General features: G+C 58.3%; 1 protein-coding gene and 1 long non-coding RNA gene across 2 annotated transcripts in view; one reads left to right on the top strand and one right to left on the bottom strand.

Moving 5' to 3' along the window:
* On the bottom strand, positions 1 to 15034 carry LOC115521751. The gene is made up of 3 exons (XR_003971155.1): positions 14972 to 15034; positions 8108 to 8121; positions 1 to 13 (listed from the first exon to the last, which is right to left on the bottom strand). It is a non-coding gene; the product is annotated as an uncharacterized LOC115521751 (long non-coding RNA).
* Positions 1 to 17798, top strand: part of PADI1 (peptidyl arginine deiminase 1) — a 39359-nt gene that overhangs the window by 19308 nt on the left and 2253 nt on the right. Inside the window, exons 4-15 of the mRNA XM_030327184.2 lie at positions 6 to 67; positions 1393 to 1510; positions 1651 to 1776; positions 3456 to 3628; positions 3778 to 3881; positions 4856 to 4979; positions 5366 to 5473; positions 7023 to 7174; positions 12081 to 12225; positions 13020 to 13113; positions 14129 to 14208; positions 14954 to 15079. Coding sequence (XP_030183044.1) covers positions 6 to 67; positions 1393 to 1510; positions 1651 to 1776; positions 3456 to 3628; positions 3778 to 3881; positions 4856 to 4979; positions 5366 to 5473; positions 7023 to 7174; positions 12081 to 12225; positions 13020 to 13113; positions 14129 to 14208; positions 14954 to 15079 — 1412 coding nt within the window. The remainder of the gene's footprint in view (positions 1 to 5; positions 68 to 1392; positions 1511 to 1650; positions 1777 to 3455; positions 3629 to 3777; positions 3882 to 4855; positions 4980 to 5365; positions 5474 to 7022; positions 7175 to 12080; positions 12226 to 13019; positions 13114 to 14128; positions 14209 to 14953; positions 15080 to 17798) is intronic.

The raw sequence follows: 17798 nt of genomic DNA on the forward strand, positions 1-17798 counted from the left end.
TTCAGACGTGTCCCTGGACGTCGACACGGGTCGCACGGGCAAGGTGAAGAGGAACCACGACGACAAGGTGACAGTCTCCTGGCTCCCCCAGATGGCGCGGTCGACAGGCAAACCTGGGGTGGTGGGTCCTAGGGTCTGTGGTAGCCGAGAGTGTAGGGAACCCAGGTGGGGACCTGCCAAACGGGCGCGGGTGGGCATCACTTCCACCGTGCGATCGACATGCTGCGTGACTCCCGTGAGACCCTCTCTGAGCCTCTCTTGTGCCACTTTGGAGTTGGGATTGGGTCTTTTGCTTGATGCGCCTTCTATTTCCTTGGCTGTATTTGGACCCCCAAACGTGGTAGGTGCTTCATAAAAGGTCGCTGAGTGACTGACTGAAGGCTTCTGACAGAGGAGGCTGGGGCGACAGCCTCAGTTAGACCCCAGAGAGTGAGGAGGAGGGTGGCGTGAGTTCGAGACATTACCGCAGGGCAAGTATCTGGAAGCCATCCTGGAAGGGTAGAAGGTATAGTTTATAGGGAAAGACCCTAGAGAGAAAGCCTGGGCCACAGGGACAGGCTTTGAGGACAAGATGGGGAAGGGTAGCCATGGATGGCTGCGCAGGTTGTTCACTGCACAAGGTTGCTTGGCTAAGCGGGTGAGTGGGGCTATGATACAAGTCATGTCTAGTGCCCAAGCACAGGGCAACATTTATCCAGAAAGGTGGACAAGAGTGCCATATGGGTTAGCAATGGCCCTCTGAAGTCGCCCATAGGAGTTTGAATCTGACCTATGGGACTTAAGGCTCATTTCCCAGAGCGTTTCTTTCCTTCTCTGTGAAATGGGGCAAGTGAGCCGTGCCTTGTGGGGTCTGGTGGGCATTAAGTGGAGGTGTGTCAGGGAGAGCTGCGACCAGAGGCGGGGCTCCAGCTATCTTTCCCACCTCAGCTTGGACCTCTTTGCAGGGCCTGCAGGACTGAGGGTAGGTGCCAGAGATGTCTATGCGACAGGGCCCAGGACAGTGCTGAGACGGAGAAAGTTTCCCTGGGATTGTCCAGCCCCATCAAGGTCGGGGTGAGGTAGCCTCTGTCCCCCAGGCAGGGCCAAAGCTCAGCAGGTTGGTGAAGGTTGTTTCTGGATATGGCGACACCACCCTTCCTCCTCCAGTGTGATGGCCGGGTGAGGCCCCTGGGTATGGTTGCCCAGGTTGTTCACTATACAAGAGTGGGGTGGATCTGGGTCTAGACACCTGAAACTCCAGTCCCCACATCTACGATGCCTCTTTAAATCTTTAAGCAAACCCAGAGTACAGCAGTCTCCATTTTAAAGAAGCAGCCAGCTCTAGCCAGCTCCAGAGCCCCTTCCCAGGCCATCCGGGTCCCACTGACCCCCCAGTCTCTTGTTTTGCCACAGAAAACCTGGCGCTGGGGCCCTGAGGGCTATGGGGCTGTCCTGCTGGTGAACTGTGACCGGGACAGTGTCGTGTCCGCGGGGCCCGACCTCACCAACAGCCAGCTGGCAACACTGGATGGTGTGTGACTGGGTGTGTGTGTGCGTGGGGGGGGGGGGTGTCCAGGGTAGTGGCGTGGGGTGGTGGAGGCTTGCGGGGTGGAGGGGGGAGCCTGTGGGTGGGGTGCAGGGAGAGTGGTCTCCAGGTGCCACTCTCTCCAGACCTGCAGGACATGTCCCCCATGGTGCTGAGCTGCGACGGCCCAGACAGCCTCTTCGACACCCACAAGCTGGTCTTGGATGTGCCGTTTTCTGATTCCAGAAGAGTGGGGGTCTTCTGCGCTAGGGGTGAGTGGCCTGGTGGGGCTGCTTTCCCCCCTGCTCCACTCGTTCTCTGCTTCCCAAGCTCTTTTCTTCTCTGGCCCCTATCCCCGCTCCCTTCCGGCCTCTTCCATAACCGGCATCTTCCGGCATCTTCCAGCGGTTCGCCGCATGTTACCTAAGAAGGAGGGTCCAAAACGAGTCCCGTTTTACAGAGGGGGCCAACTGAGGCCCAGGCGCGCGCATCCACCGTCTCCAGGTCACCCAGCCGACTGGGGTGGAACAGGCTTCAAACCCAGGTCTCCAGAGCCCCTCCTCCGGTCGGTCAGCACGGGGTGAGCTCCGTCCAGGCTGGGTGAACTTAACCCTGAGCTGCCTTTACTCCTTTTTATAAATGGCAAGAGGTCTCTCCTCTTCCCTTCCCTCTTCCTCCTTACCGTCCTCTGTTCAGACTGACCCAGAACTTGTTATTGTGGCTGAATGAGCCTGGCGGGAGCCCGAACGTTCCTCCTTGTGTCCCCCTGGTGGAAGTTTAGGCAGACGCCCCGCTCGGAAACACCGTGATACCGGAACATGAGCAAAGTCTCAGTCAGTCAACCGATAGCCTTTCCTGCTGTGAGTGAGAGCATGCCAGGGTGACATTTCCCAGACACCTTCGGGGGGGACAGAGGGGCGCAGGACAGAAGTACTGTGGGCCAGGCACTTTTAAAAATAAATGAAGGTGGGGGCTGGGGGGGGCGGGGGGGGGCGCCTGGCTGGCCCAGTCGGTTGAGCGTCCAACTTCGGCTCAGGTCACGATCTCGCGGTTTGTGAGTTTGAGCCCCGCGTCGGGCTCAGTGCTGACGGCTCAGAGCCTGGAGCCTGCTTCGGATTCTGTGTCCTCCTCTCTCTCTCTCTCTGTCCCTCCCCTGCTCGCGCTCTGTCTCTCTGTCTCTCTCTCTCTCTCTCTCTCACAAATGAATAAACATTAAAAAAAAGTAAAAATACATAAATAAATGAAGGTGAAATTCACGTCGTACAAAATTAACCATTTGAAAGTGGATAATTCAGCGTCCCTTGACACGTCCTCACGGCTGTGCGAACACCACCCCCGTCCAGTTCCTAGACAGTGTCATCACCCCCCAGGGAAAACCTCATACTTCCCAGCTGTCACTCCCCCTCCCCTGCCCCCAGTCCTAGGCAGCCATTGATCTAGCCACTCTCTGTCCCTACGGATCTACCGATGTTGGACATTTCCTGTCGACGGAGTCATCCAGTATGTGGCCTTTTGCGTCTGGCTTTTCACTCAGCATAATATTTTCAAGGTTCGCCCGCATCGTAGCAGGTGTCAGCGCCTCATTCCTTTTTATGGGTGAAAAACATACCATTGTGTGGACATACTATATTTTGTTCACCCATTCCTCCGTTGATGGGCATTTGGGTATTTTGCACCTGTCGTGGCGCCTGCTTTTATCCCCGTATCTGACTTAAAGCTTATGCTGATCCCAAGAGATGCTGCCAGCCGTTTTATAGGCGAGGAACGGAGGCTCAGAGAGGTTGAGTCACTGAGCCAAGGTCACACAGCTTGCGCGTGGCCGAGCTAGAGAGGAGTGGCCAAGTAGATCTAACACGAAGGCGTAGTCGGCTCGGCCGTGGATTCCGGGCCTCTGGTGTCCTTCCTCCCATCCTTTGTCCCAGCACTGGCCCCTGACTCTGGCTCCCCCTAGGTGGGACTTCCCTCGAGGACTACAAGCAGGTACTGGGACCTCAGCGTCTGTCCTACGAAGTTGAGCGGCAGCCGGGGGAGCGGAAGATCAGCTTCTTTGTGGAGGGACTCGCCTTCCCCGACGTTGATTTCTTGGGGCTGGTCTCCCTCAGTGTCAGCCTGGTGGACACGGGGGTAGGAACCGTGCCGGTGGCTGGGATGGGGGCTGAGGGTTCGGGGGACCAGTCTGGAGTCTCCGGGGCCGGGCTGGCTGGGGGCTGGGGGATCTTGAGGCCTGATGGGGCTCCCCGCAGGGCCCACTTAGTCCTCATTTCGCCCCCCAGACTCTGCCTGAGGTGCCCCTCTTCACAGACACCGTGGCCTTCCGCGTGGCCCCCTGGATCATGACCCCCAACACCCAGCCCCCCCTGGAGCTGTACGCGTGCAGGTGAGGCCTCACCCTCCTGCGCAATCCCACCATCTCTGGACCGGTAGAGACAGGAACAGAATGCCGTGTCCAGGGCTGGGCCCTCACTCACTGGATGGATTCACCGAGGGCACCCACGGGCGCAGGCTGGGTACGGGATAGCAGCAGGCTGGCTTGGGCCTGTCGGTTAAGGCCCCCAGCTGAGGTCACCGGCTCAAGCTTCAGCACCCCTGCCTCTACCCTGTCCTGCCTGTAGCAGCCCTGGAACAGCTCAGACTTAGTCCGGGCGGTGAGACCAGGCCCTGTTCGGGCAGCCGGGGGTTGTGGGAGTCCTAGCCTCGCTCTGGCGTGGGGTGCTGCGGGGCTGAGGAGAACACGGGACCCAGCTGCTGGTGTCTGCCGTGAGCCCCGGCCCAACCTGGGATCCTAGTCCTGTGTGGCCCAGAATCCTCGTCAGTCCCCTCATGGACAGGTGGGCCTTGATGGGCGAGGCCACTCAAGGCCCCTGCGTCAGAGGTCAGACTAGTGGGAAGGGCCGCAGCTGACTTGGAACATAAGTCACAAGGCCGGGATGGCGTAGAGAAACAGGTTTGCTCTGTGGGTGTTTGGAGGGGAATTCTTTTTTTCCATTTGCTCACGAACCCCACCCTGGTTCCTTTGCGTAGGCCAAAGGGGCAGGAGTAGAGGGGGCTCCCTGCCCCCTGGCTGCCACCTTAACCCAGTCCCCGGGGCCACCTCCTCCGTGGCTGTCACCTGGTTTTGGTGGCCCGCCTTTGGGCTCCACCCACCTGGGCGCCTTTGCACTCCACCCACCTGGGCTTGCCCCGCCCCTTGCGCCTACCACCGGATATGATCTGGGGACATCACCTGCCTTCTCTAGGGCGGGGGCTGTGTTCGAGCCCCGAAACCCAGGGGCCACATGGGGCCCAGCGCCGACTGGACCCAGGCCACCGCCAGAGGTCACTATTACGTTCCCCTCTCCCTGGGTTTTGCAGTGTGGTAGACTCCCATGGCTCAAATAAGAAATTTCTGGAAGACATGTCTGACCTAGCGTTGAAAGCCAACTGCAAGCTGATCATCTGCCCTCAGATTGAAAATCGAAATGACCGCTGGATCCAGGTGGGTGGCCTGGGAGGCCTGAGCCCCTGTCCTTCACCCCGACTTTGGGAAATGGAGCCTGCACAGCTTTGGTCTCCCTAGAGAAGCCAGGACTCGGTCAGGGCAGGGGGGTGGGGGGCGGGGCGAGGCGCAGGCAGCTTCCGGAAACGCTTCCCCGCTGCCTGTGTCACTCCAGTCTCTCCTGTTCCCTCGAATGCTCGGGTCCCAGACAGAGTCCTCTCCCAGTTGGGGTCCCAAGAGGAGTCACCTCCGTCCCTGGCCCCCGTGCCCCCAGGTCTTGGGGGAAATCTGTGGCACCGCCCTGAGCGAGGTCTAGGGGCGGGGCTCACCGTGTCAGGAAAACCACGCCGGGGATACCACTGTGATCTCTTCCTCTCCCCTCCTAGGACGAGATGGAGTTTGGCTACACTGAGGCCCCTCACAAGGCCTTCCCAGTGGTCTTTGACTCTCCCCGAAACAGAGGCCTGAAGCATTTCCCCTACAAGCGGATCCTGGTATGTGGCAAAGGGCAGAGGGGAGGTCCCTTGGGTGGCTCTGTCATAGGACCCTGTAATCAGTCTTCCCTGGTCCTGGTCCTTTAGCGGGGGCCAAAAGGACACAAGTGGTGGGGAAACGGGGAGTCAGTGGGGGGATTGGGACAGAACATGCAAATAGCATGCAAACAACATGCAAATCCTCCTCCCCCTTCTGGGTGGGGCAGGCCAGCAAAGTCGTCCTGGGGAACCCTTCTCCCCCACTGGGGAGTCGACAGAGGGGTCAGTCCTGGGGAGACCGCCTCATGGGGGAAATGCACCAGTAGTGAGCCCTCATGACTCTTGCTTTTACGAGGTGAGGCCTTTTTGGGGGTAACACATTTTTTCTGAACACCTACTGCGTGCCAGGCCCCATGCGGCCTCTTCTGCGCAGGCTGGGGACAAGAGCAGCCCCGGCAACCGTGCGGCCCTGACTTTACACGGTCACTCATCCAATCCACAGTCCTGTGGCTAGCTGCTGTCTTTATCCCCTCTTTCCTGAGGCTCAGAGAGGTTAGGTAACGGACCCCATGCCACCCAGCCATGGCACCAAGGTGCAAAACCAGAGGGGCTGTCTCCATACCCCTACTTCCAGGCTGAACTGCCTTTTGAGGTGGGCCCAAGGCCTGTAGCCTGTTTACCAACTCCCATACCCCCACCGCCAGGACAATGCCCGTGTTAGGGTGGGGGCTGGGAGGGAGATGCCCGGGAACTTGTGGGCACACACAGCAGGGGCATTTACCTCAGCCTAGAGGGGCCAAGAGACCGGTCCCAGCGCAGGTGACAATGAGCCCTGTGGGGTGACTCTGAATCGACCAAGGGCTTGACCCCAACCCCAGGCTTCACCTGGCCAGGGCTTCCTCCACTGATCCCTGCCCTCATCTTTTTTTTAAATACAATTTAAAAAAATGTTTATTTAGTTTTGAGAGAGAGACAGAGAGAGCAAGCCAGGGAGGGGCAGAGAGAGAGGGAGACACAGAATCTGAAACAGGCTCCGGGCTCTGAGCTGTCAGCACAGAGCACGACGCGGGGCTCGAACTCACGAACCTTGAGATCACGACCTGAGCTGAAGTCAGACGCTTAACCCACTGAGCCACCCAGGCACCCTGCCCTCGTCTTTACCCTGTCCCCCCTTCCACTTTCTCTGGGTCTCATTTGCTGTTCTTTTCCCAGCTGCAAATGGAAGGGAAGATTTTTCCGACCTCTCCTCTTCCGTACCTATGCGTACGGACCTACGGGTGGCTCCCCAGCAGGTGCACCTTCACCAGCATCCTGCAAGTTCTAGTGTGCTGTATCTTTTATCATCTCTCGCTTCAAAGTCTTGCCTCGTTTCCACCTGGCTTCCTTCTTTGGCCCGTGCGTTCTTTCGAAGCGCGGTGCCTGATCTCTCAGCGTTTGGGGATTTTCTAGTTATTCTGTTGTGGACTTGGACGTTAATCGGCCCCCCGCCCCAACCCCTGCCAAGAGCTGTCGCTTCCTGTCCTAACTGACCCCTCCTTCTGGGGTGGGGGGCTTGTTGGTCCTCCCCTAGGGTCCCGACTTTGGATATGTAACCCGGGAGATCCTATTCGCTGGTGCCTCTAGCCTTGACTCTTTCGGCAACCTGGACGTCAGCCCGCCCGTCACGGTGGGCGGCAAGGAGTACCCGCTGGGCCGGATCCTCATCGGCAGCAGCTTCCCCAAGTGAGAGGCCCTGGCGGGGGGTGGGAGGGCGCGGGGACCGCCGTGGCGCCCACCTGTAGCTCCCTCACCACCAGTACGGGTCTCCAGGCTCAGAGGTGGTCTTAACTCCCACGCTCAGTCCTGGAGTCAAAGACCCAGAGTCCTGGAATGTTAGATTTAAAAGGTCATAGAATCTTGGGGGGAAACTCAGAAACGAGTGACCCACGGTCTCTTGGCCTGCCTAGTATTTCGTGAGTGTAATTAGTCACCGACTCCGTATGTGCGGGGAGGCCTTCCATAAAATCCCAGATTTTCAGCTTCTTTAGAAACACTGGGGTTCTGGGGAGGTGATGTGAGAGGGACGGGTTGACCTCTCCCAGCTTGACGTCAAAATAGCTGTTGTCCTAGCCATAGCTTAAAAAGCCCCGGGGTCACCCTGTGGCTACCGGTGAATGAGGGGCTGGTCAGGAGACCCGGGTGACAGAGGTGACTTGGTGGGTGCCCGCCCCCTCCCGCCCCACCCCCGACAGCTGTCATCAGGCAGGAAACAAGGTGCCCAGGATTTAGTGCTCAGACAGGTGACAGTATCCTGCTGAATGGGTCCCCACCTTGCTGCGGGCCACCACAGAATGGGGTGAGCTGTGCGGGGATCCTGGTGGGGTCCCAGGCACCGGAGCCCCCTTCTCGTCTGTGTGGGGTTGGCATGGAAACCAGGTGAGCCCAGTTTGCCCCTCCCCCAAGTCCCCAAGCCCTGACTGACTATTTAGAGCAGCCAGGCAGTCATAGGAAGGTCACCCAGCCCCTAGTGCTGACCCTGGTGGCCCCAGGGCTCTGGGTCAGATGAGGCGAGGTTTCCTGGCACCAACCGCAGGCACGTAGCCGGGGGCCCGGGGCTAAGGCCGGCTAGAGCAAGAGGAGTGCTCGCCTTGGCGGTGACTCAGGCTCAGACACCACTCTGCGATCTGATCCTGCCCATAGCCCTGGAGGCGGGAGGACGCCGGGGCCTCTGGGTAGAATCCTGGACTTCGGGGATGGACCCAGGAGGAAGGAGCACAGTTGGACTCGGGTTCGAGTCCTGACCCTGCTGTATATACTAGCCATGTGGTTTTGGGTATACCCGGCACACAGTAGGTGCTCAGTTAATTCATTCGAAGCCATTTATTTCATGCCTACTATGTGCCAGGCACTGTTGAAGATACTAGGGATATACATCAGTGTGAGGCAGATACTTTAGCAAATGAACACATTAGTTTATAGTCCATGCCTCAGTTTCCTTGTCTGTGAAATGGGTCCATTAAGAATCTCTGGGCTGGCTATAGAATCAGCACCAGTGGGGATAAAGAATCCCCCACTAGTTTAGGTATTGTTTAGCCGGGCCCCTAGCAGTGGGTCTGCTTTGAAGCAGGTTGGAACTTCTCGGACAGAAGTTATCGATCACCTACTATGATTTAATTCTTAGAGCCGTCCTATGGGGCTGGGACGATTGTTATTCCCATTTGACAGATGAGGAAGCTGAGGCTCAGAAAAGCGAAGTGAGTGCACTCATTCACGCATTCGTTTGCCAATTCAGTGAACATTTACTGAGACTTCCCACAGGCCTAGATAAAAGAAACAATCTAGAAGCTCCCAGGGTCAGAGCAAGGACTAGGGATGGGACAGTGGGGGCCTCCAGTGCAGCTGTGAGCCAGTCCATTGACCATTGTATTGAAAACCAGGAACAAGGTCCTTGGTAAACAGAGGGGTCCTGAGGCTCAGAGAGGGACAGCGACCGGCTAGGACCGCACGAATAGTCGGGATCCAGGTCTCCTCCCTGGACTCCAAACAAATGTAACCCTCTGTCCTGTGTTCCTGTCTTGGCTTCTTTCTGACCTCGGCAGTGAACAAACAGACAGCCTGCATTCATTCTAACAGGGAGAAACGGACAGTAAGCAAACTCAACAAGTAAGTAGATAATATAGTGTGTTAGATCAAGGAAGCCCTGGTGAGAAACTGCCATTTAAATAAAGTCCTGAAGGAAATGAGGGAGTCAAAGATGGGGGTATTTGGGGGGGAAAGCGTGCCAAGGACTGGCAATGGCCAGTGCAAAGGCCCTGAGGCAGGAGTGTGGCGGAGACATTAGAGGAGCAGCAAGGAGGCCTGGGGTTTGGAACAGAGTGAGCATGAGCAAGGAGGGGCTTGATGGGAGATGAGCTTAGGAGGGCAGAGTTCAGATCGTGACCTGGGCCTGTTATTTGTACGGACATCAGAGAGGAATCATGGAGATTAAGCAAGATACTTAGTGGGAGGAGCCTCAGGCAGGCACACACTAGGTGCTCAGTGAGTGTCACAATCATTCGCTGAGCGCCTAGGTCTGTTCTCTGCCTGCTTGGGTTCTCCACAGTCCGCTCCCCATGGTTAAAACCATCTTTGAGCAATTCTGCCCCCTAGTGGTGGCTTTGATGTGACTTGAAGAGCGGGTCTGTCCCATCACCCCCGCCCCCACCAGCCTCCAGGCAGAGGGCAGCACAACGCGGGGCTCTGCCCCTTCCCCAACCGTATGTGTTTCTGATGCCTGCCACTCTGCGCCCATGAGAAGTTTCTGGAGTCCAGCGCTTCTCCACCATCTCACCGTGTTTAAGAACTCTTTAAATTGCCGGCCCTCTACCAACATAACAGAAATACAAGAAAAATAGTTAACACACTCTTATCCCCCAAGTCAAATCAGTGTTGTCATTTGTCACTGTTTGTCAGGTCTCCCTTCTAATCTTTGTCTATGACATATTTGAGTGATAGAGACCAGGGATTATTACACAGCTGTTCAAAAAAAAAAAAAAAACAACTTTTTTTTTAAAAAACATTTTGAAAAAAGCTGTTCAGAAGCACATCATTCACAATCATTCGCTGAGCCTCTATTATGTAAGAGGTGCCGGGGATACAGCAGGGAACGTAGACAACATCCCAGCCCACCCGGAGCTTACGTTCTGGTGGGATGCCAGACAATAAATGAGATATCAAATATGCCAGCTGATACCAAGAAGAAAAGTAAATCTGGGAAGGGGGTTGAGGGACGGTTGTCATTTTCAAAGGGCTCGTAGAGAAAGAAGGTGACATTTGAGTTAAACCTGAGGAAAGGTGGAAGTGAGCCATGACAGATGGGGAGTGGGCGACAATTCCTGGTGCAGAGAACGGCATGTGCAAAGGCCCTGAGGCAGGAATGTACCTGGTATGTGCAAGGGGCAGCGGGAGGCCAGCATGGCCAGCACGAAGCAGATGAAGAGGAGGGTGGACCGAGGGAGGTGGTAGGGATGGGTAGGGGCTGTGCGGGTTGTCGTGAGGAATTTGCTTTTACAGTGAGGGAGAGGGGAGTGGTAGGAGGGTTTTGTCCGGAGGAGGGAGACGATCTGACATATTTAAAAACTCTCCATCTGTTTAGACTGCGGGGGAGCAAAAGGGTGAAGGCAGAGAGACCAGAGAAAGGGGCAAGCCGCTAAGATTATTTAGAGGAGGGGGGTGTCTGGGCCAGACGGTGGCAGAAGGGGAGGAGGGAGGGGCTGGATGGTGTTCTGTTTACGGTAGAAGGCACCAGATTCGATGCAGCCTGGGGAGCTTGTCCATGACAGGCAGGCAAGGTCAAGGAATGTGATGCCCTTTTTGGTAAAACATATTGAAAGAAGAAATCTCTATACATACGTATGCGTGTTTCCTCATGGCTACCTGTGCCAGGGGCAGGTGGCAAGTGCCCAGAGTATATAACGCATTGTTCTGACTTTGGAAAAGTCACCCCCTTGAACTTCCGGGGCCTCAGCTGCCTCATCTGCGAAATGGGGACATGGCCTTGCCTGAGGCGGGGTCGAGCTCCACACAGGCACAGGCAGCTTTGGGTAACGACTCCTCCCACAGCTCTGGGACCCCGGCTCCCGAGACCTGCTCCCTGTCCTAGGCCACCCCAGCCCCTCCTTCTGCTAGTAAAGGGTGGTTTGCCAATGCCCAGAGCTCATTTCGGGAACTGCTGGGGACGAGACAGACCGTGTTGAACACAAAATGATGGCAACAGGGCTTCTCTTGCGCATGAGTCATTATTATTTTTTTAAGTTTATTTATGTAGGGGCGCCTGGGTGGCTCAGTCGGTCAAGCGTCCGACTTCGGCTCAGGGCGTGATCTCACAGTTGGTGCGTTCGAGCCCCACGGCGGGCCCTGTGCAGACAGCCCAGAGCCTGGATCCCGCTTCCGATCCTGTCTCCCTTTCTCTGCCCCTCGCCTGCTCACACTCTGTCTATTCTCTCCACCAAAAATAAATACACATTTAAAAAATAAAAAAAAAATAAAGTTTATTTATTTAGAGAGAGCGAGCCAGAGAGAGAATCGCAAGCAGGCTCTGCACCATCTGTGAGGAAGCCGATGTGGGGCTCGAACTCACGGAACAGTGAGATTATGACCTGAGCCAAAACCGAGTTGACGCTTAACTGACTGAGCCCCTCAGACGCTACAAGACCCCTCCTTGTAAACAAGCACCGCCCCCCCCAGAGTCTGCCCCCCGAGTGGTCCAGGCCCCACACTTTGGGAAACGCTGGGCTAAGGGAGGGGTTCACCAGGTGCTGGTCATGTTTTGACCCAGAGACTGGGCATCCTGGGTAAAGAGTCAATGTCTCTGAGTCCCGGGATGGGAGGTGAGGGTCTTTGACAAGCGGAGCTCTCTCATTTGACTCATTTTAGTGGGCAGGAGCGGGCAGGGCCTTCCCAGCCTTGGTGTAAGGAGGGAATGAACTCTCTGGAATGATGGTCCGGAGGGACAGTGAGTTCCTGGGAGCACCTGGGGGCCGGGGCCCAAAGATGACCCGTTCAGAGGGTTGTCGTGAGGCTTGCACAGAGGTGGGATGCTCAGGAGGGGCCTGCAGGGAGCCAGCAGTCAGCAGGCACTGGTGACCCTGCTGTCTCCCTCCTGGGCCAGGTCCGGTGGGAGGCGAATGGCCAAGGTGGTGCGGGACTTCCTCCAGGCCCAGCAGGTGCAGGCGCCCGTGGAGCTCTATTCCGATTGGCTCTCCGTGGGCCACGTGGACGAATTCCTGAGCTTTGTGCCCACCTCTGACCAAAAGGTGCGTCCCTTCTCTCTGGGCCCCCTCTGCTCCTCCCCGACCTGATGGGATGGGATAGGGCAAAGCCACCTGAAATCAGCTCCCCGCCCGTGTCCGTGGTCAGCTCAGAGTCCGGGCACCCGGGGAACCAGGCGGTATTAATCAGAGGGGGCTTCCTGGAGGAGGTCAGAGCTCAGCTCGGGAGGGTACTCGTCGGCCCCCCTGGTCATACACCCATCCTCACACTTGCTGGGCGTTTGCTCTGATCCAAACCTCTCAGCCTAGACCCAGGAATGACACGGATAGTAATTGGTAACATTCGGCATCTATGACGTGCGTGTGTTTTAACTCATTTGATCTCCCGACACTTCCGTGAGGCGGGTACGCTTCTCGCTGACCCCATTTTATAGATGGGAAAACTGAGGCTCGGAAGGGCAGCTACTGGTAGGGTAAGACCCGGACCCAGACAGAGGGCTTGGGACCCCTCGGCTGCCGCCACTTAACAGAGAGGGGCCCAGCCCTCAGAGAGCACGCAGCCCGGGAGGGGCGGCCTCCCAGTGACCAGTGACCGAGTTCCCCGGAAGGCAAGTGAGCAAGGGCATCCAGGCAAAGAGATTATCTTGGACAAAGGCCCCAGGAGTGTGAACCAGCTTGGGGGATTAGGGGATGCTGCCCGGGGGTGCTTTGTGGCTGGCGGGTGGGACTGAGCGGGAGAGGGGAGCCGCCTGCGTGGTCTGGCCTCCTCCCGAGTTTGGGGTCTCCTGCATCTCGGGCAGAACCCGTCCACCGAGCCATTCTCCCTTCCTCTGTGCCAGGGCTTCCGGCTGCTTCTGGCGAGCCCCATCGCTTGCCTCAAACTGTTCCAACAGAAGAAAGAGGAGGGGTACGGGGAGGCGGCCCAGTTTGACGGTGAGTGCCAATGACCCAGTCACCCCGTGCGTGGGGCCTCTGCCCTCTGACAGCCAGCCCTGAGCACCTCTCATGCCTTTCGTGGCTGCGCTCTGTTTACGGGCCCTTCGCCTCGCTTGGATCCCTCAGCTCAGAACCGGCCATCACTAATTCTCCCAACACCCTCACCTGGGAGCTAAGGTTGAGCGCTGTCCCTTTACTGGGCCAAGGCCGGGAGGCCAAGAGGCCGGTGGATGGCCCCAGGCGCCCACAGAAGGTGACATTCTCAGGAAGAGCGGGCGGCTCCTGGCCACACCCCAGGAGAGGAAGACAACTGGAAACAGTGCACACCCTGAGGGATCTCGCCCCCGCCCCCTAACCCCTTTCCCCAGAGGCTCAGAGAGGGGTGGCGTGCCCAGGGCTGTCACCAGGATGCGGCAGGGCCGGGGGCTCGAGAGTGGCAGGGGTGAGAAGCCAGGTGGGTGGTCGGGGCCCCTCTGGGGACCTGCCTCTGGGGCTTGCCAGACCTTCCCAGGACCTGGCTGGCCCCCCTGAGCACCTCCGCCTTCCCCACCACGGACCTCAGTGTTCTCATCTGAGAACTGGAGCACTGGAAGGGACGTGGCAGAGCTTCAAGACCTGCATTCAAATCTTGATCTCGCTACTCATGGCTTGGAGATCAAGGTCGCGTTCTAAACCTCTCAGTGCCTCAGTTTCCTCTTCTCTGAATGGGGGGGGGGTGATAATTACCCCACCTGGCGTTGTTTTAAAGATGAACGATAATTTAGGAGGGTGCCCAGAGCATGGTGGGTGCTCAGTAATGGCAGCTGTACCGTGGTCATTAGGCCCCGAGTCGGGAGTCCCTTCCCGAAGAGTCTGGGCTCCATCACCAGGAATTCCTGGCCGTACCGGCAGCCAGACCCTGGGCCCAGCAGGGTCTTGGGTCTCCAGCTTTCTCTATCCTTCAGCCCCCTGGCCCTGAGGCGGCCCTGGGCGGTCCTTCCTGAGCCCTCATACTGTCTTTCTTCTCTCGCAGGGTTAAGACACCAAGTGAACAGAAGCATTAATGAGATGCTGGCCGACAGTCGCCTCAGGAGGGACAGCCTCTACACACAGGTGAGGATATATGGCCATGCTGCTTGCTCTTGGGGGGGGGTCCCCGTCCTCCCAGGGGAAGCAGCCCCAGGACTCGCTGGGGTGGAGTGGGAGTACGGGGCTCAGCCCCAGGCCTCGGCCGTGAACGCACAGTCTGATGGAGGAGGCACAAAGGAGCCCCCAGGGAGCTCCCGGTCTGATGAAGGGAGATCCAGCTCTGGTCCGGGGGAAATGATGAGTTTCCGGAGAAGCTGAGTGAGATGAGAAATTGGGGCCCTGTGGGGGTGAGGGGTGGGGTGGGTGGGAGTCAAGGGGATCCGGCAAGGAGGAGACTGGGTGGGAGGAGGTCTCCGGAAGGGGCAGGGCTGACGCCCGCCACGGGCGGGGTGCAGGGCCCGGCACAGAGGCCCCTCACGTCTCCTGCGTGGAGCCTGGCACCTTCTCCAAGACGGCTGAGATGGACAGACGTGTGAGCCGCGCTGTGGCTGGGGGGGTGGGCGGCGGCCACAAACACTTTTGGAACTGGAAGCTGCCTGGGTCCAAGTCCCAGCTGTGCAGCTTCCTAGCTCTGTGACCTCGGGCAGGTCACCGGAGCCTCAGTTTCCCCATCTGCGGGTGGGCAGTGGCACCCAGCTGTTGGAGGACCTGAGGAGCACGAGGGCGAGAGGGCTCTGCACGGGGCCCAGCACGCAGCCGGCGTTCAGCGAGCGTGAGAGCCTCCCTGGCTCACTGGGCGCGCCCGCTGCCTCTCCTCCTGCCCCCCCAGAAATGCATCGACTGGAACCGGGAGGTGCTGAAGCGGGAGCTGGGCCTGACCGAGCGGGACATCGTGGACATCCCCCAGCTCTTCTTCCTGAAGGGCTCCCATGCGGAAGCCTTCTTCCCTGACATGGTGAGAGCGCAGAAGCAGGACGGGGCACTTCCTGTCCCCGGGGCCCCCTGGCAGGGTCCGCAGGGGTGTCCCTTGGGGTTCCAGAGGAGAAGCGCTTCCTGTCCGAGGGCAGAGACAAGCACAGAGACCGGGGCGGGCCTGGCGGATCTCTAGGTGTGTGTTTCCTTTTTTTTTAAGTTTATTTAGTTTGAGAGGGAGATCGGGAGAGCAAGCACAAGCAGGGGACGGGCAGAGAGAGAGAGAGAGAGAGAGAGAGAGGGAGAATTCCAAGCAGGCTTCTTGCTGACACAGCACAGGGCACGACGCAGGGCTCAAGCTCACGAACCGTGAGATCACGACCTGGGTCGAAATCGAGACTTGGATGCTTAACTGAGCCACCCAGGCGCCCCGGTGTGTGTTTGCTTTTTGTGAAGGTACAGGACATCTCCGCCGGGGGTGGGGTCTCCACTGGGGCGATTTTGCCTTCCAGGTTTTCTTGCTTGTTTTGTTTTTCTTGCCACAAGGAGGGAGGTGGCTACTGGCATCAGTGGGTGGAGGCCGGGGATGCTGTTGAACATGGGTCAGTGCCCAGGGCGGCCCCCACCACTGAGGGCTTTTTGTTTCCCTCCCAAGTCGAGACAGGAAGCCTGTTTTGGTTTCAGTGTTTCCAGCTCTCACTCCGGGGGGGGGGGGGGCAGCCGCCTGCTCTGCTCCGCACCCCACCAGCTGCTCCCCGGTGCGGCTCCTGAGGCGGGCAGGCGGGCCCACGGTGGCTGCCTCCCTGGCTGTCATTAAGTCAGGCAGCTGACAGCCGATGCACAGCTGTGATGTCACCCGTGTGGCCTCTGGGAGGGGCCTGGTGATGCTATCGGCTGCACGACCATTAACGCCTTTGGGAAGGGATGTCAGGCTGTTGGCCCCTCGTGGCTTGGTTCCCCAGGATGGGAGACCCTCCCTCTTCAGCCTGGGGCCTGTAACTGGAGTCCCCCCACCACCCCCACCCCCGGCACCGACACCGGCCAAGCGAAGGGTTGGGAGTGGGTCCCGAGGTCCTGATTGGAGGCACGGTGACAGGGCAGGGTTTCCCTGCCGGGACCCCGCACTCCTGACTCCTCGCTGCGGGGTCTTGGCAGAGGCAGGACCTCGGCTCTACTGATGTCTGGGCTCTGACTCCTTTGTCGTGGGGGCCCCGTCCTGTGCATCGCAGGATGACGGTGGCATCCCTGTCCACTACCCGCTGGGTGTCAGCCGCTCTCCTCTCACTGTGACAACCGAAATGCCCTGGGGCCCGGATCGCCCTGGTTGAGAACTGACCCTCCAAGGCGGTGCTGCCTGTGAGAACTTTCTCGGACGATGGAGACGTTCTCCGTCTGCACGATGGGACAGGGGAGCCACCAAGCCACATGTGGCGATGAGGGTCTTCACATGTGGCTAGTGTGGCCGAAGGATGAACTTTATACTTCTGTTTAATTTAAATTTCGACAGCCACGTGTGGCCAGTGGCTGCCCCATTGGACAGGGGGGCGCTGAGGGGGCGGCCTGGCTCTTGTTCTGGCCAGAGCCCATGACCTTGGCCGGCCCTCTCTGGGCGGTGGCCTTGCCCACACCGGCTGGAAGCCCCCCTCTGTGGGAATCTCTCAGCTCCCACCCAGACCCTGCTGAAGGAGCCCGGTATGTCCTCACTGGAAGAGCCCACAGGGAACTCAGTTAATCCGTTTGTCAGATGAAGGAACGGGCCCTCAGAGGAGAGTGGTTAACTCCCCTGAGGTCATCCAGCAAGTGAGTGGCCTCCAGGCTCCTGAGTCCTCATGTGGGAAGAAACAGACCTGGCTCCCCTCCCTGCCCTTTGTCCCACTACTACCCAGCACGTTCTGGCCCCTTAGGGGCAACTGGGTAGCTCAGGGCAGAGGCCATGGGACTGACCCCAGAGGACCCTCCAGGGTCATGTTGATCCCAGCTGTGGATGGCCCTGCAGGGCAGTCTGGAGGGCGAGGGGCCAGAGCATGGAGAGCATGAGGGCACAGAGCCCAGGGCAGGCCACCCCATGCTGAGATGACCCAGCCCTCCCCTCCAGACAGCAGGTTCAGCGTATCCCCTTTGAACACCAAGGACAGCTCCTCTGGCCACCCATCTGGGGCCGAGGTTTTCTCTAAGACACTTCCATACCCTGCCCCAGGGAGACGTCCCTTCCCCAGTGTTAGGGCCCCCCAGCCGGGGAAGCAGACGTGCCACTGGAGACACAGGCGCCCCCAAGGGCTCCCAGCCCCTTGTCCCAACTCCTCAGCTCCCCAGGCAGCCACCGTGCCACACTCTGGCAGCATATGAAGAGCATGGGTTTGGGCGTGAGTTGGCCCCACGTCAAAGTTCAGTCTCCCCATTCTCTGATTGTGTGGCCTGGATTATGTCACTTAACCTTTCCCTGCCACCGACTCGCAGGGAGGCTGTGAGGCATAGTGATGACGTATCTGGCGCACAGGAGATGTTCGGTAAACCGTAACGATGATCAGGGCTTCCGGGGAGAGTGAAGCAGGCTGTGCACTGTACAAGTGCACCAAACCTAGAAAGACATTCACACCATCGACCTTGTAGATAGCTGTTGTACAAGGTTTCTGGCAGAGGAAGGTAAAATCTTGCCCTGATTGTCCCGACAACTTTCTGATGGATGGAAGACAGCGTGGGAGGAAGGGGTGACTTTCATTCGTACAGAGTTACCATGCATGTTACTGGCAGCCCTACCTGGT

Source organism: Lynx canadensis, chromosome C1 (genome assembly GCF_007474595.2).
Source record: "Lynx canadensis isolate LIC74 chromosome C1, mLynCan4.pri.v2, whole genome shotgun sequence".
Lineage (NCBI taxonomy): Eukaryota > Metazoa > Chordata > Mammalia > Carnivora > Felidae > Lynx > Lynx canadensis.